Source organism: Pagrus pagrus (genome assembly GCF_965226575.1).
Source record: "Pagrus pagrus genome assembly, chromosome: 18".
Lineage (NCBI taxonomy): Eukaryota > Metazoa > Chordata > Actinopteri > Spariformes > Sparidae > Pagrus > Pagrus pagrus.
The window spans coordinates 18,133,811-18,157,154 of NC_140202.1; the positions used below are offsets into that span (position 1 = coordinate 18,133,811).

Genomic DNA, 23,344 nt, shown 5'->3' on the forward strand with positions numbered 1-23,344 from the left:
GGTTTACGGACACGTTTGTGTCGTGGTCTGGTGCTACTCAGACAGCAGCTTGGACACAACTGGTCCGAGGCTCATGAAGGTTAATTTTAAGCCACAATGTGGAAACGATCATTGTGATTAAAGCTGACGTAAGCTGTTGTAACTTATTACCTAGCTGTAACGTAACGTAGCTGTAGCATGCTAATGATGTTATGCTAGCTTGGCTGTGGAGCTTAGCTGTGGACATTGTAATGACTTACAAGATTTACCTGAGTTTCAACGTGCATTGAAGTAACTGTACCTGTGAATCCGACATCGTTACTCCGCATTCAAAGCTGGGCTGTATTTGGTTTCTGCCGGCCGGCTTGTTGCTCTTGGTGCTTGTTGCGGGAGGGGGTGTGTCGCGGGAGGCTCCGAGGGGAGAGCGATACGAGCTAGGAGGGGAGGGGTTAAGGAGCACAGAGGGGAGGGGAGTGTGTGTGTGTGTGTGTGGGGGGGGGGGACAACAGACGAGCCCGGGCTCAGAGGGGAATAGCACTAGCATATCGTAACAAAATATTGGTGAAATGAACTAGTTTCGTGGCAGATAATGTGTTATATAGAGGCTGTGTGTCGATGCCCCGTTACTCGCATTATATGGATATATCGGCGCTACACTGGATCTAATTTCGTCCGAACGACGCCAAATGACACCAAAGTTATCTGGGTGAGTAAATTATCATATATTTTGCTAGAAATAAGGTCCAGGTTGTAAAAAACGGTAGTTATCCTTTAAGCTTAAGAAGTAAGAACATTTTCCCAACCCATAATCCTTCAATTAATCACAGACTTTCACAATCATATTTGAAGATAAATGGTTTTCACTGGACAGGAAGGGTATGAAACATTGTGATCTAGTAACGTAAGCGGTTGGACAAATAAAGTGTAGTATAAAGTACAATATTTGCCTCTGAGATGAAAATGAGTGAAAATGAAGTATAAAGTTGCATGAAATAGAAACAGTACCTTGAATTTGTACTTAACTACGGTACTCTGGTAAATGCAATAGTTTCACTCCATCACTGGCCAAGAGGCCAGTGACACAAAGACAAAAGCACAGATGTATGCTGTCATCATACGTTGCTTATTTTGATTGGGTCTTTTCCCAGTGATAAACAAATGTTGGATTAGATGACTTGGTCTGATGATAATTAAGGTTTTTGTGTATCGTTGTGTGTCCTGAGCCTTCTCTGGGCAACACTTCAGATGGAAAGTTAGGCAGCAGCACAAATCGACGCCTGTTTAGTCAATTTGCATCAACAGAGCAGAAGAAATGAACGCAAGGGATTAAATCCAGTTGACATTGTGTAGTCCAGCACATCTGCTCCAACTTTCAAGGATATGAGACTCACATTTCTGTGTCTGCCATTTTAGCACTTAGTCCGTTAAGTAGCCTATGAAAGCATTTCTGATGAAGCAACAGCAAAATAAAATGCGACATCATTTAACAGCAATACCACAATGTGTTTTGTTTTGCAGAAGTAATGGGCACAAATTAAGATAATGGAAATAATGGACAAGAGAGATGGAAACATGCTCTGTGTTTCATGACGGTCTTAACACTGTGGGATGTAATGTGTAATGTGTGTGATGTAAGATTTTCCTGTGGTCATGTCTGTGAATATGTGTCTGAATCTGTTTTTTTGTTCATTTACATGGTGTCATTGCAACCGTTTTGTGATATTTTAATGCTAAACAAATGTCCAACTGCTATTTATACACTGTACATACATTTGCATGCTTGTGCACACAGTAGCCTGAAGAGAATAGGTCACAAAGTCATACCAATGTCTCTTTACGGTGTTAACACAACATCACTGTTACTGAAATAAGTTTTGTGTATCAATTGTGGAACTTTATCCATAATCAATTTATTGGAGTGGCATTAAAGCAGAAGTCCAAGACTTCTTTTGCTGATCTGTAAATAAACGTACAGCTTTGTGTCTTGATGATGGGGATTTGTGTTTTATTCATTTATTTATTTATTTTTTAGCTTTCCAAGATACAGTAAATCAAGTTAGAATTCTTTCTCGCTTATGACATGTTATTTTAAAAAGTGGACATTTAGCTTTCAGCAAAAGCCTCTCATATCTTTTATTCATATCGGTTAAGATAAAATTCTTGTCTCTAAATGAAATGCTAAGATCAGGGAACACAGTGTTATCACCACAGCAGTCAGATAGACAGGTTGCAAACAAGACAACACGATATACAGATTCTCCCAGTTGATTTATTTGGAAGTAAAATTTAGTTCACTCAAAATGTTGGCAGTAATTCCTCACTGCACAGAATTAATGTGTGCGCACTGGTAGATGCAGCAGGTCAAGGCTTAACTTGTCAATCTGTAAGTTATCTTGTGTGTTGATGTTGGGCCCAGCCAGCCCAGGAAAATTAGCTGAAAGTCTGAAAATATTAGAGAAACACAGAGTTATATTTTTACTGGGGAGGGCTCCAATTTTACACATCAAAGTCTGTTAAAAGATTGATTGACTGATTGATTGATTCTTTTAATGATCACACAGCTATGGGGCGCCGATTGTAAAGTTGTGCATGCTAAAATAAACAGCAACTTTTCCACACACTTAGCATCAAACCCCATTAAAAAAATGTTTTTGACCAGATTTACAGCAATATTTGTGAACTTTGTGATATTTACTTCTCTTGTAAAAATATAATGTCAATGTTAAATCTAAATGTTAAATCTAAATCTAAATGTTAAATCTAAATGTTAAATATAAATATAAATGTTAAATTTAAATCTGAATGTTAAATGTTAAATCTAAATCTAAATGTTGAATATAAATATAAATATAAATGTTAAATCTAAATGTTAAATATAAACCTAAATGCTGCATTATTGCCAGAGCGGCGGTTCGCTAATTCTCCGCTGTTGGTTGTTCACACAGAGCCAAGCAGTGCTGGCATAAAGATGAACCGCTGTGTAATTCACATAGAAAGTCGGCGCTGCAGCTCCGATGTACACGTCATGTTGATGACGTATGTGTGTTTTTCCCCAGGTGTCCTCCATTGACAGGAGTCCTGTAAATCTAAACATGTACCCGCTGACTGTTTATAATCATATGGATGCTGTTATAATGTGTTGAGATTGAGATCCTGACCCACCGAACATCAAGCTGCTTGGCTCTGTGTGAACAAACAACGACGGAGAATTGGCGAACCACCACTGCGGCGATAATGCGGATAAAACTCTGTGAAAAGGGCTACTGTCGCTGTCGTTGCGGACGCATTGCTGAACCTCTGTATTGCTGCCAAAACGGCCAGTGTTTCCAGCTAAGTCGCTGGACATGGTGGCAGGCAACATGAGAGCACGGTGAGGAGACGTGACTAACAGTGCAGCGCAATCACTCGCCTGACTACCCGAGGAGACCGCGGATAGCGCTTGTTCGCGACAATGAGCTTTTATTTTGGTACTTCTGGTGACAGGCATTGTAAATTTGCATATTAGCTTCACCGTGACGTTTAGATTTAACATTTAGCATTTAGATTTTACATTTAGATTTAGATTTAGATTTAACATTTAGATTTAGATTTAACATTTAGATTTAACATTTAGATTTAACATTTAGATTTAGATTCAGATTTAACATTTAGACTTAGATTTAACATTTAAATTTAAATTTAACATTTAGATTTAGATTTAACATTTAGATTTAGATTTAATATTTAACAGTTAGATTTAGATTTAACATTTAGATTAAACTGACAATATATTTTTGCAAGAGAAGTAAATATCACAAAGTTCACAAATATTGCTGTAAATCTGGTCAAAAGCAATATTAAAAAATTCATATACGCTTTTTTAATGGGGTTTGGTGCGAAATGTGTGGAAAAGTTGATGTTTATTTTAGCATATGCAACTTTACAATCGGCGCCCCATACACAGCCAGGCTGGTGGAATTTGCTTCCAGTACAGCTCATTGGTACAGGTTCCAGACGTATACAGACATAACATACAATTACAATTCATGTAGGGCCATGCTTGTTCCTCAGCGTACAGAGTTCAAGATACTTACTGCGGTGGGATCTCGGTTAGGAGTACTGCATATTGGTGAAAAAAGAAGTGTGAAGCAACTAGCATTACTTCCTTGCATGCCAGGATTACAGTGCCAGTCACTCACATGGAGAAAACAGGTATTGTCATACAGTTACTTCAGGTGAAGCAGGTGAGTTTCCCCTGTTTTTAGTATTGACACAACAAGGAGTTTTAAATTAGAAAAATAATGGTGGGGGGACCAAATTAATTACAAGAACTATTAAAATACTAATTCTGGACACAATCTGAACTAATTAATGTCCAGGGTGCCACACACGTGTCTGAATCTGTTTTTCTGTTCATTTACATGGTGTCGTTGCTATCATGAACAAAACCGGGAACCTGACTCTGTCACGAGTTCAGTATGAGTGTCTCTGGAGCAGTCTCTGGGAGTGTGTCTCTGGCACTGTCTGACCATAGTAAGCAGCTTCTTTACAAAAGTTAACTTTAAACAAAGTTGCTATTTTTTTTACAAAGCTGTGCTCTGGTCAGGTTTAAGCACAAAATCCACTTGATTGTGTTTTGGCTTAAAGGTGCAATATGTATTAATTGGCCACCTGTCAAACTCATACTTCAGGAACGATGTATCATCAGAGTAACCGCCAACTGCTGCTGACTGTAGCTGGCCTTAGCTAGTTAGCTCAGTTAGCCATGCAGCTAGTGGTTCGGACAGGGTGCTCAGGACCAGGGTAGTGTCAGTGTTTACACTGCTAGTACAGGAGCTTTCACCCAGAATGGGCTGTGGCCAGCTGGTTAGCATGCTAACCCCTGCAACATAATACATAAACATCACTATGTCAAAACTGCTGTTTATTCAAATTCCGTTGATAGTTTAAGTTGTTTTTTTAAGCTTGTCTGTTATGGTCACCAGAAAAAAACACTCCAGGAGTCCAGGGGTCTACTTATAAACACTGTTTTGTTGCCACATACATGGTTGCAGATGGCCCGACTTCCCTCCAAAAATATCAGGAAAATATCCACTGGTGTCACCTTTACAAATGTTGAAACATGACACCAGTCAGTTAAAGGAACTTGGGGCAGGATTTGTGAAAAAATAAACATGCATAATGTACTGAAATTAGTGGTCCGAATTTCTCGCACAGTTCTGCGGACGTGACGTCAGATGATGCTGAATGTGCGTCCTCGACGGCTTTCGACTTTGATACGGGAAGAAGACAAGCGCGGTGGACCCACTAGTATTTGGGTAGTAATAGATTCTGCAATGGCCAGCAAATGACCCAGTTTGTTACACTAAAATAAACATTGTTGGTTTACTTACTTCGTCGCTTGACATGATGCTGTTCGCAGTTGTAGGCTACCAACGTCATTCTGCGGAGGCATGCGTGGAGGTCTTGCAGTAAACAGTCACGTGAACAGCTTGGCTGATGGCTGCAGTTACCCTAACAGCCATCGTGTCACTATTGAATGACTATTTCTTGATCCTGACCCAAGTTCCTTTAATTAACATGTAATGTGAACGTGATATGACACGTTTTGCGGACATATAAATACAATACATAGCCTATGACAGGTGCAGAAATATAACTGCTTAAATTTTCATGCTGGTGACTGGCCTGAAAGATGCGTCCGACACTTTACTTCGATGTCCTCTTCAGGAATTGCTCTTAAGAATCTTTTCTGTGTATCCCCACTCAGCTTAACAGGAGTATTTTTTGGCAGCTGCAGGGAGGATGCTTTAAGGATGCCCTCTTGACCCAGTGCAGGTGGTGGGAGAGAGCAGGATGATGGATAAGCTGTCATTGCTCCTGGTGAAGGAGTCCCACCCCCTGCAGGTCACTATCACAGCACCGGGCTGCTCCTTCATCGATGGACTGATACACCCCAAGTGTGTACAATACACTACCTATTGAACTGTCCTTTGGCTGCTGTGACGCACACATTTCCTCGTTTGCGGGACTAATAAAGGACTTCTGATTGTGATGGACAGGACCTCAACTCTGTTGACATGACTTGCTTGTTTCTTTGGAATTTCTACTGCACAGTCAACACCATCTTCTTAAATCAATAGATGATATTTATGGAGAGAGAACAGATGAAATACCACCCATGTTGGCGTACAATCTTCCACATCTAGGGACAAGTCTGTTGACAAAAACTATTGACCTTTAAGATAATGTTATTTGCAAACATCTCTGAGGGCATGTCTTTAAAAAAACATATGTAGAAGCAAACTCTGACAAGCAGACTGTGATGTGCATGCACTAGAAGAAGGAGAAAAAACACAAGCGGAACAGCGTGATGCAAGTGGAGGGTGGGGGAAGGGGAGGGTTGACACAGCTTTCTAAGTCATTGGTGCCAATATTCCTTGGAAATGTTGGCTCTTATCATCTGAGATCACTTTCACATCTGTTCCCTCCTCCTTTCAGAGAGCAAGACAGACTAAGAGCAGAGTAGAGGACTGTACTGGGACAGTGTGGTGTGTCTGGATTTGTTATTTCTTGACTTACATCTGAAGGAAGAATGAATAATCTGCAAACAAGGTATGCATAAGTTTGTTATTTACCGTACTTAACAAGGGCCATCAACATCTTAACATGTTCAGCATAAGTAATGTTTTGTACTTTATAACAAGGTAATGCTGACACTTTCCAAGAATGTACTAACTTTTATGGAAAAAAGCCATCTTAAACATAAAAGGGTGGAATCTAGATGTGACATATGGGCACAACCTACGCAGATAAAAAAAAAAAAAGTCTTTATTTTTTCTGTTTTTTTCTTGCATGCCAACATCTCATTGGCAGCTCTGTCTTGTCTCAACATGTTTAATGCTAGATGTTGATCTGCTTTATCCCATATTTTTTTAAGCTAGACAGTAAGCTGTTGTACTGTTTGTACTATAGAATCAAGAGTTTAAAAATAAATTAACTTAACATTATAGTGAAAGTATGGATGCAGTACATGTTAAAGACACAGTCGGCTTAAGTGCTATAATAGTATCACACGAGCCAACAAATCCCACTGTTGCATATACATACAAGTGATGGAAAACGGCTGCAGTTACTACTACTACTTATGTTTTTGGCATCTAACTATCACAGTGGTGTACAAGACAAAAGTGTCGTCAAACTGACTCATATTCAGGCTGACATTTGCCACCCTTTTGTATCTACGGTGTAAGGGTAACTCTCCTTGTTGAGGTAGAGAGTTGCTAATTTTAGACTCAGTGTAATGAATCAGATCTCTTTAATACACGCTGCATTGAGAGAAGACCAGAAGTGTTCTCTGCCGTCTTCCAAATGTTTCTGACTAAAATACAACAGAGTAGGGGTTACATACTTTTACGACAGTTGGTAATTACTCCTTCCCACAACAATGACACCCTGATGTTTGTGTTGATACTGCCTTTCACCCTCTGGTGTTTTATTAGGACCGTAAATGTCATCCTATCTGCCTTCCTGTAAACACCTCAGGCAGAGAGAATTGCCACTCATATGATGAGGGGAAACCTAAGGGGGAAGGGAAATCTCCCCTCTCTCACATCCTGATATGTTCTCTACCGTACATTGATTACTGAATTCAAAACTATTTAATTTCTCACAACAGAAAACCACCAGAAGTTCCCAGCCTCTGAGGAAACTGCATTAAACTGGGAAAACATTACTGTATCAGAACGTTCAGCATTACTTAGAATTCAATGTTTCTCAATATTTCTTGTCATGATTTCAAAATTGTCTTTGTTTTTATGTTTTGTCTTGTTTGCTGTCCTCTGTCTCTCCACAGTGTCCCCACTAACATCAGCACTATGGCAACAGGTGCAGCCCCAAACAGCACAAATGGATCTGTCAGTCCAATTGAAGTCCCAACTATGGACTGGATTGTCACAGTGATGCCGGTGTGTATCCTGGTCTTCACTGTGCTGGGGATCGTGTTTAATCTGTTTGTCCTGATGGTTTTCTTCTTCCACAAGAAGGCCTGCACCGTGCCCGAGATCTACTTCAGCAACCTGGCTGTTGCTGACCTCATCGTATTGGCCTGTTTGCCCTTCTGGGCTGTCAACTTATCCAAAAACCATAACTGGACTTTTGGTCCGGTCCTGTGCCGATTGGTCAACCTGGGCATTAACATGAACATGTACTGCAGCATCTACTTCCTAGTTCTAGTTAGCATAGATCGCTATGTGGCACTGGTGCATCCAATGTCCCATAACAGAATGCGGAGGCCAAAATATGCCCGACTGGGCTGTCTGGTGGTGTGGGGTTTCGGCTTGCTCATGGGTGTTCCCACACTCATTTACCGGGAAGTGGAAACTGACGGCCATCATTCTTCCTGCCAACTTAACTACCCAGGCGACACAGTTTCACTGTTTGATGGGTTGCATATTTTATTCAGCTTCATCATCCCCATTATCATTATTTCTTACTGCACTTTCAAGATAATTAAAGCTCTGCAAAACCGGTTAATGGAGCAGTCTCACAGCCAGAATGTTGAGCACAAGGCCACCACTCTGGTGCTTGCGGTTCTCCTGGCTTTCGTGATCTGTTGGATGCCATTTCACGTGCTTAGGATAGTAGAATTGCTCCAAAGGTCAAAACTCTTGAAAATAAACCTCAGCAACCTGGACACCTGCTCCCACATCTTCACCTACTTAGCCTTCTTCAACAGTGTTCTCAACCCCCTCCTCTACGTCATCGTAGGGAAGAACTTCCGGAAAAAAGTTCAGGAGGTCTTCAAGCGGCGAGGAGGTGAAGCCTTTTTCGACACAACCTCCATACGCTCAATCCTGTCGAGAAGCTTTAAACTGGTGAATTTCTCAAGCTGATCTGCATAAATTTGATGTTTTTCAGAAGTCAGGGTTTGTTCTTTGTCACACACTTTCAACATACAGTAATGACCTGGACTTTTATATTCTCAGAAAAGAAACACGTGAAGTTTTACCCATTATGTTTTTGTCGTCTGAATATTCAAAGGATTCATTTTGTGTTTCAACCAGTGTTGTACTTGAAAAGTGAAAGTGATCAGTGTGTGGTAAAATGGTCCCTGTAGGTGTTTTCCAATTATATCTGGTGTTTTTGGATTAATATTACAGCTGCAATTGTATGTTGCATTTTACTGTTATAGAGCTCATTTTAACTACTCTGTATACTGTTTGATCTACATGTACATCAGTGCAAGAAAAACAATCACTTACAGCAGCTTTAATGAACTCAGAAAAACAGCCCCGTTTTCAGCTGTGTGACAGTGTTTTCACTGGACAGGAAGGGTATGAAACATTGTGATCTAGTAACGTAAGGGGTCGGACAAATAAAGTGTAGTAGAAAGTACGATATTTGCCTCTGAGATGAAGTGAAAATGAAGTATAAAGTTGCATGAAATGGAAACAGTGAAGTAAAGAACAAGTACCTTGAATTTGTACTTAACTATGATACTCTGGTAAATGCAATAGTTTCACTCCATCACTGGCCAAGAGGCCAGGGACGCGAAGGCAAAAGCACAGGTGTATGCTGTCACGATATGTTGCTTATACTGACTGGGTCTTTTCCCAGTGATAAACAAATGTTGGATTAGATGACTTGGTCTGATGACAATTTAGGTTTTTGTGTACCATTGTGTGTCCTGAGCCTTCTCTAGGCAACACTTAAGATGGAAAGTTAGGGAGCAGGAAGGTGCGACATGATCGCAGATGATCACAAATCAACGCCTGTTTAGTCAATTTACATCAACAGAGCAGAAGAAATTAATGCAAGGGATTAGATCCAGTTGACATTGTGTAGCCCACCACGTCTGCTCCAACTTTCAAGGATATGAGACTCAAATTTCTGTGTCTGCCATTTTAGCACTTAGTCTGTTAAGTAGCCTATGAAAGCATTTCTGATGAAGCACAGCAAAGTAAAATGCGACATCATTTAACAGCAATACCACAATGTGTTTTGTTTTGCAGAAGTAATGGGCACAAATTATGATAATGGAAATAATGGACAAGAGAGACGGAAACAAGCTCTGAGTATCATGACGGTCTTAACACTGTGGGATGTACTGTAATGTGTGTGATGTAAGATTTTCCTGTGGTCATGTCTGTGAATATGTGTCTGAATCTGTTTTTTTGTTCATTTACATGGTGTCATTGCAACCGTTTTGTGATATTTTAATGCTAAACAAATGTCCAACTGCTATTTATACACTGTACATACATTTGCATGCTTGTGCACACAGTAGCCTGAAGAGTAATAGGTCACAAAGTCATCCCAATGTCTCTTTACGGTGTTAACACAACGTCACTGTTACTGAAATAAGTTTTGTGTATCAATTGTGGAACTTTATCCATAATCAATTTATTGGAGTGGCATTAAAGCAGAAGTCCAAGACTTCTTTTGCTGATCTGTAAATAAACGTACAGCTTTGTGTCTTGATGATGGGGATTTGTGTTTTATTCATTTATTTATTTATTTTTTAGCTTTCCAAGATACAGTAAATCAAGTTAGAATTCTTTCTCGCTTATGACATGTTATTTTAAAAAGTGGACATTTAGCTTTCAGCAAAAGCCTCTCATATCTTTTATTCATATCAGTTAAGATAAAATTCTTGTCTCTAAATGAAATGCTAAGATCAGGGAACACAGTGTTATCACCACAGCAGTCAGATAGACAGGTTGCAAACAAGACAACACGATATACAGATTCTCCCAGTTGATTTATTTGGAAGTAAAATTTAGTTCACTCAAAATGTTGGCAGTAATCCCTCACTGCACAGAATTAATGTGTGCGCACTGGTAGATGCAGCAGGTCAAGGCTTAAACTTGTCAATCTGTAAGTTATCTTGTGTGTTGATGTTGGGCCCAGCCAGCCCAGGAAAATTAGCTGAAAGTCTGAAAATATTAGAGAAACACAGAGTTATATTTTTACTGGGGAGGGCTCCAATTTTACACATCAAAGTCTGTTAAAAGATTGATTGACTGATTGATTGATTCTTTTAATGATCACACAGCTATGGGACGCCGATTGTAAAGTTGTGCATGCTAAAATAAACAGCAACTTTTCCACACACTTAGCATCAAACCCCATTAAAAAAATGTTTTTGACCAGATTTACAGCAATATTTTTGTGATAAGTTTTTTGATATTTTAATGCTAAACAAATGACCAACTGCTATTTTTACACTGTACATACATTTGCATGCTTGTGCACACAGTAGCCTGAAGAGTAATAGGTCACAAAGTCATACCAATGTCTCTTTATGATGTTAACACAACGTCACTGTTGCTGAAATAACCTTTGTGTATCAATTGTGGAACTCTATCCATAATCAATTTATTGGAGTGGCATTAAAGCAGAAGTCCAAGACTTCTTTTGCTGATCTGCGAATAAACGTACAGCGTTGTGTCTTTCTATAGACATGCTAAATGAGTGACTGGAGACTTGTGTTTCATTTTTTTATTTTACTTTTGGAGCTTTCCAAAATAAATCAAGTTAGAATTCCTTTTAGTTCATGACACGTTTATTAAAGAAGTGGACACTTAGCTTTCAGCAAAAGCCTCTCATATCTTTTAGTCCCTCTGAAACAATGATTCAAGTATTACATCAGTGTATTACTTTGTTCATTATTGTCTTTTCATGGTTATGATAATATTTTTGTCTCTAAATGAAATGCTTAGATCAGGGAACACAATGTTATCACCACCACAGCAGTCAGATAGACAGGTTGGAAACAAGAAAAGATGATATACAGATTCTCCCAGTTGCTTTATTTGGAAGTAAAAATGAGTTCACTCAAACTGTTGGCAATAATCCCTCACTGCACAGAATTAATGTGAGTGCACTGGTAGATGCAGCAGGTCAAGGCTGAACTTGTCTGTAAGTTATCTTGTGTGTTGATGTTGGCCCCAGCCAGTTTTCACTGATGTTCCCAGATCTTAGAAATGAACTCTGTGAGCTAAATGTTTTATTTAGCCATATATTGGCCAAAAGTCTGAAAATATTAGGGAAAAACAAACATATATTTTAACTTGGGAGGGCTTCAATTTTACATGTCAAAGTCTGTTTAAAGATCTCGGTTAGGAGTGGCACCAGGGGGCGCTGCTTATAAATTACCTCTAATGATGTCACATGAGGCAGACTTGGTCACTGACTGTATGAAATATGGAGAGAGCTTCTGGGTCTGAAAGGTGAAGCCAATGCGGAAGTGCCTAACCCTGTATCCTTTCTAACCACTAGTTTCAAAAAGAAATCCAATTGAATGTAAGCTTATGAGAAAATGACCTTTCTTACTTGATTTTTTTACCTCAGTATATAGTTTCCTAATAAGTTTATGTCCTTAATCTCTAGTTGTGTGTCTTCTTCAAAACAGCATGATGTTCATTTTGTGAATTATGGTCCCATTTGGAGGAAAATAAATGAAAAAGCAGGAAATGCTTTAGGGCGCGGCTACATTGTGATCGACAAGTCACTACCACAGAGTGTCCTCGGGGTTCTCTGTCGGATCCAAAAAGGATATCCTCCCCAGCACCGCTCTCTCATCCAAAAATAGCCAACCAAAATGTTTTGCTCCAAAAAACTGTCGGCATCTTCAATGCCAAACTCAAGGCTTTCAAACCGTAGTCCACAAACCAGTGAGTGACATCACAAAGGGTTTGCACCTGGTTCAGGCTGCATACTACTATTAAAAAACGTTAGCTTACCAGACCTCTGTGGCCCACTCCTCATCTCTGATTGATGCTACATTAGCAGTAGCAGCATTACACAACCAAATCTCACACTGATGTGCTGTTGGACAATGTTATTAATAGCACAAGAGAACGACACGACCCTTGAAACATGTAGACCACAGCTACAATCAAAATCAAATCAACCCTTTGCCCAGAAGATGTCATGTGTCATCTTGTGTCATCTTTAGTTATTTCTAGAGAGTTTTAAATGTGGGAAGCACATTCAAACCTCTCTAGAAATTACTAAAGATCAGGCACTGTATTAGCGGATGGGGAACGTAGGAGAGGTCACTGGCGAGATGTTTTTATTTTTAGACCAAAGCTATGATTTCCAGCACGTCCAATATGCCTTTATTTGGTGATGCGCTTCCTGGATATGATTGAATGGAGTGCTCCATCAGGACCGTTCCTCGGTGTAAACATTGTCGTCTTGCAATGTAAACAGCCCAACAGATGCCTATTGTGCTCAGTAGGCTGGATGTGGCTGGCTTGTCTCTGGAGCAGAACATTTAGCCAGACTTCAAACAACAACTGAACCAACACATTTCTCCTTTGCACGACACTGGTCATGTAACATGCAAATACGTGCTGTTCCCTGGAAATCCCTCTGTACAGACTAACCAGTCATCATCTGTTTGCTTTGGTGGAAGAAGTAATTTGAGTCTTTACTTAAATGACAAGGACAAAAAGTTATGGAACAGTCCAATACCTACTTAAGCGAACGAGACCATCAACGAGACGAGTGGCTGCTTCTCTATTATAGTTATTCTTAATGCCTCTCGACGAGTTGGATTCAAACTTATAATAAGTCATAAAAATTAAAGCTATTTCTTAGGGCGGAGTGCTGAGGATGAATTGAGGTGTGTTAGCCTGTAGTGGCTCAAAGTGTGCCGGGTACTCAGTTGGTTCAGCGCTCTCACCATGTACAGAGGCTTTGTCCTCATCACAGCAGGCAAGCCGGGTGAGCCAGGTCTGCTACATGCCCTCCCATTTCTCATCTCTCTAAGCAGTGCAAGCTAATAAAAGCCGTAAAAGAAAAAAAGCTCTTGGCTCTGGAAAGGCAGTCAAGTGGATCAGACGACTGATTGCAGAATATTTTGATTTCTTCTGTGATTTTATTTTTCTTGTGGTGCAAAAGTTTAACAGCAGAAACACTGGAACCGTTCCCTGCACCTGCATGCTATTATAGGAATAACTGGCCAAAACAACATTGGCATTTTGTGCAATTTGAAAATATCTGAGAAGTTTAGTTGGAAATGTGTCTCTTTGATGGAACAGCTGACAACAGTAAAGTAAAGTAAAGTAGAAGAAGTAAGTGGTTTCTCAAAATTGTTCTTATAGTACTTGGGCTGCATGCACTGCTGGTTTGATCCTGGGTGTAGGCAGTGTGTGCTGTAGAAATGCCACAAAACAAGGCACCAAACCATCATCTGTTTTCAGCTTATCAGCTGTTCACAGTATCCATTTTCCGTTTTAATTTGCAAATAAAATGCCACAATGAAACCATTGGATGCTGTTTTCATTTTTAACATGACCTTCACAGGAAACTATTTGCATTTCAGTTTTTATCTCAGATCAACACAACACAGTGCTTTCCATCACTTATCACACTCGAGGTTTGGTCATCGTAACGTGAGGATGGAGGCAGCTCTTCTAAACCAGACAAACACATCTACCTCCTGCACCGTGGAGTCTTCAGTGGAAAAGCGGATGTATCCTGCCATTTATTCTCTTTTTTTTATTGTGGGCTTTCCGGCCAACTGCCTGTCTTTGTATGTCGCCTGGATGCTGATGAGGAATGGAAACAGCATGGCAGTCTACCTCGTCAACCTGTCCATCTCTGACCTGCTCTACACCATCACTCTGCCTGTGTGGATCGAGCTGGCCCTGCAGAAGCCCCTGGGTGGTGGTCTCTGCAGTTTAGTGGCTGTGATCATGTACAACAGCTTTTACGTCGGCTCAGGCCTCCTTTGCTGCATCTCCATTGATCGCTACCTCGCTGTGGTCTATCCTCTCCACTTTCACTGGGTCAGAGAGGTGCAGACTGCAGCAGTTGTGAGTATTGCTGTTTGGACCCTGGAGATTGCCATCCACATTATCTTGCTTGGCCACACGGGGGCACTGCAAGCTTTCTCCTCAAGAAACTTGTGTGAGGAGCACATGCCCATGACACATGAAGATGCCAACCTCACCCTCACACGAGTCACCCTGGGTTTCTTGGTCCCTGTCGTCATCATGACCTTTTGTTTTCAGCAGATCATGCATTCGCTCCGACAGAGCACCTCCATCCTGGAGGAGGAGCGCAGGAAAGTGGGACTGCTGTTGTTTTCCCTTCTTCTCACCTACATAGTCGCCTTTGTGCCCTACCAGATGGTCCAGCTGCTCAGAGCCATACTGGAGCCCGGGGCCTGCGTCTGGGCAGCAAGGCTCAGAGATCCGTATCTGGTCACAGTCGCCACAACCACCATAAACAGCACACTGGATCCGATAATATACTGTTTGATAAGTGAGAGCGCTCAGAGAGAGATTTGGAAAGTTGTGGAGAAATGTAGGGGACTTTTTATGGTTACAAATTCGACAACAAGCTCCTCAGGAATTCAGTCAGTTTCCTAACAACTGAATTATTTTTGTTTTATTGGCAAATCAAATGGAAAACATTGTGTTATTTGAGATGGTGCGATTTAGGAGATAATACCAACGTTGGAAACAGTAATAAAAGTTTCATAAACTGAAATATTTATTACTGACATTTTTATGTTGTTAATTTGCAGTAGGGGAGGAATGACACTTCACTTTTCAGACTTCAGTGTTTGGATAAACTCATCGGGATGTGCTTTGAAGGCTACATACAGACTGCACAAACTCATTTATGAACGTTGTTGGGGATTAATGCAGCCTGAAAGGAATACCAATTCAATTTTTCTGGTAAAAATGATGACAAAAAAAATAAAACATCTTATCTTGAAGGTTTATTGGACAAGTCATCTATTTTATTACTGTAATGTGCAGTGGTTGACTGTGGTGTGTAAACAAGATCACAATTACATTTGTTTCCTGATTCGACTGTTTTTTTTTTCAGCTGAACGGAAGAAATTTAAAACAGCTTCTATCTTGTTTGTCTTTTTCTGGTGCATTAGTGCATTGAAGGATAGGTTCACATTCGTTTCAAGTTTATCTTAATGCAGTACTAAAAATATCACATGTGAGTAGAAGTAAAGATATCGTGTTAAAATAAAAGTTGCCCATACGTTATAATCAGTTATGGAGTGTAACTAAGTACATTTACCTAAGCTCAATTTTGATGATACTCGTACTTTACTTGAAAATTTGCATTTTCTGTTACTTTATACTTCTCCTCCACTAAACTTTGGATGAAAATATTGTAGTTTTGTCTCACTTCATTCATTTGCTAACTGAAAACACTAACAGGAAATTTGGTACTAAAAAGACTAACTTTATTTGTCTAACTTTGCTGAGGCCTCATATTAACTTTGACATGTGTACCTATCTTTCAGGAACACACATAAAAAAACATAACAACCAGCCTTAACAACATAACTACGCTATGGAAATAATAACCCAAGCACATGTTCCTTTATCAGGCAGTAATCAGCATTACCCTCAGCTGAGTTCAGGTGTATATTGACACACCAAACATAAAGACAAGCCGTCTCACATAGACTTAGTACCTAAATTAAATCTGCCGTGTGGTTCTAACAGGAGTAGTTTGCTCTTTCATGGCCTGTCACCCATTAGATGATATAGTAGTCAGGGACAACAGAGAGGCAGCTGCTGCAGTCTTCTTGTTTCTGTCAACGACAAGTGGGTGAATCCTCTGCCTCCGTTTTAATGATTTCATTTTAATCATTAGGCATTTTAAGGGCAGAATTTGGAGTGGAATTACAACTGAATAAACTGTAAGTAGACCTTTGTTTGGGTTGAATTTCGTGTGTTCTTTGGCATAATGCAACACTTTGCATGAGTTAATGTGTTGCAAAATACTTTTTGTGGTATGTATGTGGTAATACATGCACGCCAGCAGGATGTGTTGTGAAATCACCCTCTTGTTGGTGTATTAAAAAAAAAAAAAAAATGCAACATCATGCATATGAAACTACATTAATTGTGAATTTAGGCAGTTAGAGATATAAATTAATGTAATTTTTTCCACACACAAAAAAAAGAAATAGAGTAGATTGAATATTCATAATGTGTGATTACCAATCTGGAATCCTAGTTAGTGAGCTGAAAGATGAGTTTTTCAAATGTACTGAAATTTAGTTGCCTGGAAGGTGGGGGCAAATCTTGAGAAAATGCTCAACAGTAAGCGTCAATAATTGACAGTAGAGCGGTACCTGTGGCACTGGGCCACTGAGCAGGCTGCTGCATTTGACCGGCTGGTAATGAGAACAGCCTGATTGTACACACTGGACCTTTAGTGTGTTGAATCTGTGGAGAACCCCTGTAATTTAAAGTATTTATATGCATTGTTGTATTCTCTCCTTCTTCGTTTCTTTCCAAGGAGTGAGCATATGATCGCAATGGAAAACGTAACCCTGGAAACCAATCATTCAGTGTGTGATGTGACTGTCAACCCACCCGTGAGGATGCCTTTGCAGTTTTTCTACATGGCTGTCATCATCACAGCCATCCCGTGCAATATCTTCTCCCTCTTCGTGGCCTGGCAGCACATAAGACAGAAGAACGAGCTCGGCGTGTATCTATTCAACTTGGCCCTGAGTGACCTCACCTTCACTGTCGGCCTCTCTCTGTGGCTGGACTTCCTGTGGCGACGAGTTTGGACCCATGGACCCTACGTTTGTCTGATATCTGTCAACATTCTCTACACTAACCTTTACACCTGTGATGCTTTCCTCTGCTGCATTGCTCTTGACCGCTACCTGGCAGTAGTTCATCCATTTAAGTACACTTTCTTGAGGAAAGTTGGCACTGCAGCAACGGTCAGCGTTACCATTTGGGTGTTTGTGTTCATTTTCAACACCATAACTATATCCTTGAAGGAAGTGTACAATGAGAAGTTATCAAGGTGTTTTGATATCATCTACCCAGTGTCACTGAATGCGACTCGAGTTTCTATGGTGCGCTTCTTCATGGGCTTTATTGTTCCCTTTCTCCTGGTGGTGTTTTCCACCTGGAGTATCTGTGAGGCGGTGAAGTCCAACCAGGCCACAGAGGAACAGGAACGTAAACGGATTTTGAAGCTGCTGACAGTCGTTCTGCTTTGCCTTTTTCTATGCTTTGGGCCTATCAACATCATAATGCTTCTCCACACAGTGGTAGAGGACTGTAGGAATGCTGAATGGCTCTTCTATATGGACGATATATGCATGGCAATCACAAGCCTCAACTGCCTTGCAGACCCTCTCCTTTACTGCTTCATTACTAAAACAGGGAAGGCAAACGTTAACCAGGTTGTTCTCTTCTTCCAGGTAAAGAAAAGAGGCAAGGATGAGGGTGTGGTGTAAGTTATATAAAGTGCAGGACTGAATAACGTAATGACCTTGTGGTAAATTATAAAGATAGACAGTAAAAACAATGGAAAACTAGAATGGAACTCAGTAGAGAGCTGCCAAGGCTTAGCTAATCTAGTATCAAATGAAACAGACTTAAATCCAGCCACTTTAAATACGCCTGATTTCTTCAGCACAGTCCATGCATCATTCCCTAATAAGAAGTTAACGAAAATGAAAAACGCACAATCTCGCAATCTTAAGGAAAGTGAGACAAACTTCCTGGATCAGTCCCTTTTCTCTGGATCCACACCAAATCTGTTAAGTAGTTTTTTGTTTCTGTAATCTGGCTGACAAATGAATGGAAACGGGTGGAAACATAAACTCCTTGGTGTAGTTAATAATCCTGAAGTCAAAAACAGACACTGCTCTTAATTTGAGACAGCTGTGCAATGTCTGCCGTTACAGGATAAAACTGTCTATAAAAAAAAAAACTGTTTACCCTATGCGGCTTTTAGTGTGGGTTCATGTGAGTTCACTGCAGTTCAGATTATTATACTTGAAAACCAACAATGCATGTCTGTATCTCAAAGCTTTCTGATTCCTTGTCTGTGGCACTCTGCCCCAAGCCTATAAATTCCTCATGAACACATGAAAGATCCTCACTTTTAATGATGAATTGTATCTCGAAAAACCTCAGTTATCACATCAAAAAATACGAAACTTCCTCATAGAGAAATCTAAAATCTATGAAAATGCAAATTTCATTTTTAAAGCTTCATCATTCATTCATCGTTCTGCACGGTGGGGGTCAAACATCACAGTGAAGAAACAATAAGTAGAACACATTTTCAGAGGCTGTAATCTGCAAAGTAACAGCGTATCAAATAACAACAAACTAACAATGTAAATGTTGACTTTACGGAGCTTCATGGTGAGTTTCGTCTCATTGTTAAGCTGATTTGGTTCACTCTCAGTGCTCTCATAACATCGTTTTCAACAGAAAAGTCCTAAAAACTCACTGTACCCTACCTGATCAGCACCAAACAGCAGATAGTCACAGTTAGGTTTTTATTTAATGGATTACAGGAGACAGATAAAGATTTCTAACAACAGTAAACAAATGTAAACCAACAAACTAATAGAAATGAGGCAGACAGACACGGTGCTGGCAAAAGCCGGCACTCAAGTTCAGAATGTTTTAAATGACAGGCACGTTTGCACGTACTGTACCAAGGTACTTTAATAATAACTTCTCCTTTATCAGTGGTGCGTCATGGAGAACAGCTGTTCCATGATGGAGAGTTTGCCAAATGTCACAGTCGTTCTCTTGTGTGAAACCGTCTCTGAAAAGGTACAGAGAAAAGAGAGGGATTTTATATTTTTAATATGATGCCATGCATTGTTTAAATAAGCTGTGAGTAGGAAAGGAATACATGTTTTTGTTTTGTTTTCATAAATGTGACTTTAACCCTTTATATTACATTTCACTTTGGTTTCATATGATTTCTCAACTTCTATAAGCACCATCAGCAACATTTCATTTTCTAAAATGCTGTGAATGTGAAAATGTGACTTATATGTTCACAAAAATGTCAAATGCTTTTAAATGCTGGTTGACGGTGGCAGCAAACTGAAACGTGGATATCTGAGACTCTCTAGTGGACAATTATCGAACTGCAGCCAGCACTTTGAATATTTGACCATTTCAGATCTGTTCAGTGTTGCCTTTTTACAGCTTGTCTTTTTACATCATTTGTATTTTATCAGAGCAATTACTTCATGTATAGCTAAGGCCTCGATAAACTGCTGTTATTTATAGTGTCATTTTGACCGGTTATGTTGTTATTACATATCAAGCAGAATGTGCCCTATGGTTCTGTTTTAGTCAAATAACATTTATGTGTTTTATTTGGGTGTGCCTTTTTATGTTTAATGTGAAGTGTATGTTTTTTATACAATAAACACATTTTTTCAAACAAGAAATTAAGGTTTACCTTTTTTTTAAGCAAAAAAAAAAATCCAGGAACTTACATTACATTTGTTTAAACAACTTGATATATTAAGGCATAAGTTCAATATCTAGTCTAGTCATTATCTACTCACCCCCATGATGATGGAAAGTCAGGTGGCGTTGTTTGTAGTAGAGTGTAGAGTGTAGAGTTTGTATTATTAGCTCATTGTAAATGTTACCTTTCTGGGTTTGAATTTCTTTTCCAAATGCACATAGTGCACCTTTACACCTTTAATCCGAAATTGTAATTGTAGCTAAACTTTATGTCGCCGGATGGGAAGTGAGTTCCCATAATGTAACAGATGAGAACAGATTTATCTTTTATTTCAATAACTCAGAAGTGAGAAAACCTGCAAGATTTTAAATCTCACGTTTTTCTCAGGTATCTAAAATGTGACACTCGTCTCATTTTGCCGTCATACTTTCGTAACAACAAAGCCTGGTGAGGACATGTGCTCTACCATGTGAGTCCTTGTCCTGCCTCTTTCTTCCCTCCATCCATCCATGTCAAATAATGTGCTTCACCTACCACTGAATAACCTGCATCAGCAGAACCTGGCGAGCTACAAAGCCCATTCAAACACCCATCTTCTCACCTTCCACTGTCCTTGACTCTGCAACAGACACTTCTTTATATGTAAAGGAGATGGAGGTAACTGAGCGTCGAGAGGTTTCGTCAGAGTTTCAGCGGTGGCACGTGTGTGAGAGTCTGCCCCCTCTCAGGCATGATGAACGAATGGGAGTGTTATCTACACTGGTGATCTGACTGTATGCAATAAAAAAAAAAAATAGAAAAAGAAAAGGTGAGTGTGCGCTCAAAGTCAAAGTGTAAAGGACAAAACTTCAATGCTGAATCTGTATATTTTGATTATTCTGGTTATCTTGTCATTAAAAGGCTAAAAACAGGTCTTGAATCAGGATGCAGGGCTACACAGCTGCATCAGGATGTTGGCAGGCGGTCTGCAGGAACAGTCAGGGTTATGTACACATACTGTACACGTGCCGCAGAGAAACACTGAGCCAAATAACACATGTGCTAAAAAAGGAAACAGATGGACAAATATAGCAGTGTAGATTACATAAGCCATTTGTAATGTCATCTAAGTATAGAATCACTCTAATTTTACTGTATTTAATGCAGGTTTAAAGAATAAATAAGGCTTCCAATACAGTTTATTTACACTGAACAATTAACTCCAACTATGCAGTAATACTGACAATAGTATTTCCTTCCTCAATCAGTCATGACCCTGAAATCTTTTTCGTCCCGCCACTTTTCCATGCAGTTTTGTCCCTTTAAACTTTTCATTATTCTAATCTAAAACCCTGCTTTTCCCAGACAGCTATCTCCCAATCTATAATCCAAACTGTCCCGCTGTCTTTCACTTGTTTCTTTCCCACTTGTCTGACTCAGCCATAATAACAGTTATCTGCAGTCAGTGGAGAGCAGAGAAGCGGAGAGCACTGACGAATTACACTGTGACTCCTTTCAAAGTTTCTGAATGGACCGTTCATTTGTGCGACATAATGTCTTTAAAAATAGCCTGGAAATGTGAATATTCAACTCATATTCAGTTATAACTTTCGTCACATTCATTTTTAATTTAATGAGCTAATTTATACTCTTTTCACTGCAAACTGGATTGTACTGACAAATTTAATATATTTTTTCTATTCCCTATATGAGTATACTGTATGTACTGTACATGTATATGTCATCATCAGGATTAATTCTGGTTAGAATCTCGAAAATCTGAGTTACAGATACCAGTCACCTAAACGCATGTGCTTTTTTTCATCAACATTCATGCATTATTCCCTGAGAAATTCACAAAAATGTCAAAGACACCCAATCTTGCAGTGTTATGGAAAGTAAAAAATAAAAAAGTTCCTGGATCCGTCCCTTTAACTGGATCAGCACCAAGAGTTAATGGGATCTTTTTGGGGCTGAGATTAATCCTTCATCCAAATTTCATGGAAATCCGTTCCATAGTTTTTGTGTAATCTTGCTGACAAACCAACCAAACAAACAAACAAACAAAACCATGAAAATCATGTCTTTGTCTCTTTGTCTTTTGTAGTGGCGAACTTGTTGTGCCTATTGCCCCTTTAAATCTGCATCAGTGTGGAGGAAAACGGCTCAAATTTGATATGTTGTCTCTCCTATATTTTTTATCATGGGCAGTTTAAGAGGTTGACAGGAAATGAAGAGAGAGGAGGGACGACACGCAGAAAAGGCAACCAGACTTGAACTGGAGATGTTGCGATTGCAGCGTCAGACCCCGAGGCTATCAGCAAGTCCCAACGACTCCTATATTTAACTCAACAGTTTAACTGTATCTGTCAACCCCAGACAATCCAAAGTGTTATGAGTTCAACTCCTGGTGTGAGCCCTCTGCCGAACTTCAGCGTCCCATGATGTACTTGATTCGTCAGTTTCTCTTGACTGCTTTGGATGACATCATATTACACCTCTCTTCACTTCAGTATATCAGCTGCCAGACACATTGTCAGGCAGATTTCACATCTGTCTCCTGTTGATGTGAATCACACTGGAATCCTCCGGGTGACTGTCTGACACTCCCACCACCCTTTCCTCCTCATCATCCTCTCTGTCGCTCTCAGCACTTTCACACTTCTCACTTCCTCACAGCAGCTCCTCGTTCCGGCAGCAACCTACCGACATCTTCAGTGTGAGGAAACTATGATCACTTTCACAAAGAGGGTAGCAAATCTTGGCATTACTATGCAGTGATGTTTGCAGCTAATTTGAATGTGTTGGATGAGATTCTGTCTCTATTTTCACTTTTTTACAGGTGACAAAATCATGTTGCATCATTTTTTAAATGATTCTTTCCTGTCTTTGAGGTTTAATTTAGCTGAAATTAGTGTAACAAACTGCTCTAGTTGATATAAATCAAACCACCTGATTTTTCTTAAGTGAAAGTTGCAGTGTCATAAAAAGAAATAAGAAATCAAATAGTGACCAAGCTGAAACAAACAAAAAGAGCCAGAATTAGAAACATTTGAAGGGAAAGGCTTTTATAGGCAGATTATGTATCAAATCCATCTGTTTCCATCTTAACTGGTGACTGACAGCAGGTGTTAAAAATAGGAAAATAAGATTT

The 23,344-nt window shown here is 39.7% G+C and overlaps 3 protein-coding genes across 3 annotated transcripts; all 3 read left to right on the forward strand.

The window, feature by feature from the left end:
- Positions 1–7,835: 7,835 nt before the first annotated feature.
- LOC311274061 (B2 bradykinin receptor-like) lies at positions 7,836–10,417 on the forward strand (the record flags this gene model as incomplete). Its single annotated transcript, XM_084381485.1, has 1 exon — positions 7,836–10,417. The coding sequence occupies one exon, from the start codon at positions 7,836–7,838 to the stop codon at positions 8,850–8,852; it is 1,017 nt and encodes a 338-aa protein (XP_084237611.1). The 3' UTR covers positions 8,853–10,417.
- Positions 10,418–14,441: 4,024 nt separating this feature from the next.
- Positions 14,442–15,344, forward strand: LOC311274062 (ovarian cancer G-protein coupled receptor 1-like; the record flags this gene model as incomplete). Its single annotated transcript, XM_084381486.1, has 1 exon — positions 14,442–15,344. The coding sequence occupies one exon, from the start codon at positions 14,442–14,444 to the stop codon at positions 15,342–15,344; it is 903 nt and encodes a 300-aa protein (XP_084237612.1).
- Positions 15,345–17,338: 1,994 nt separating this feature from the next.
- Positions 17,339–18,217, forward strand: gpr65 (G protein-coupled receptor 65; the record flags this gene model as incomplete). Its single annotated transcript, XM_084381487.1, has 1 exon — positions 17,339–18,217. One exon carries the CDS (start codon positions 17,339–17,341, stop codon positions 18,215–18,217), a length of 879 nt encoding a protein of 292 aa, XP_084237613.1.
- Positions 18,218–23,344: the final 5,127 nt, after the last annotated feature.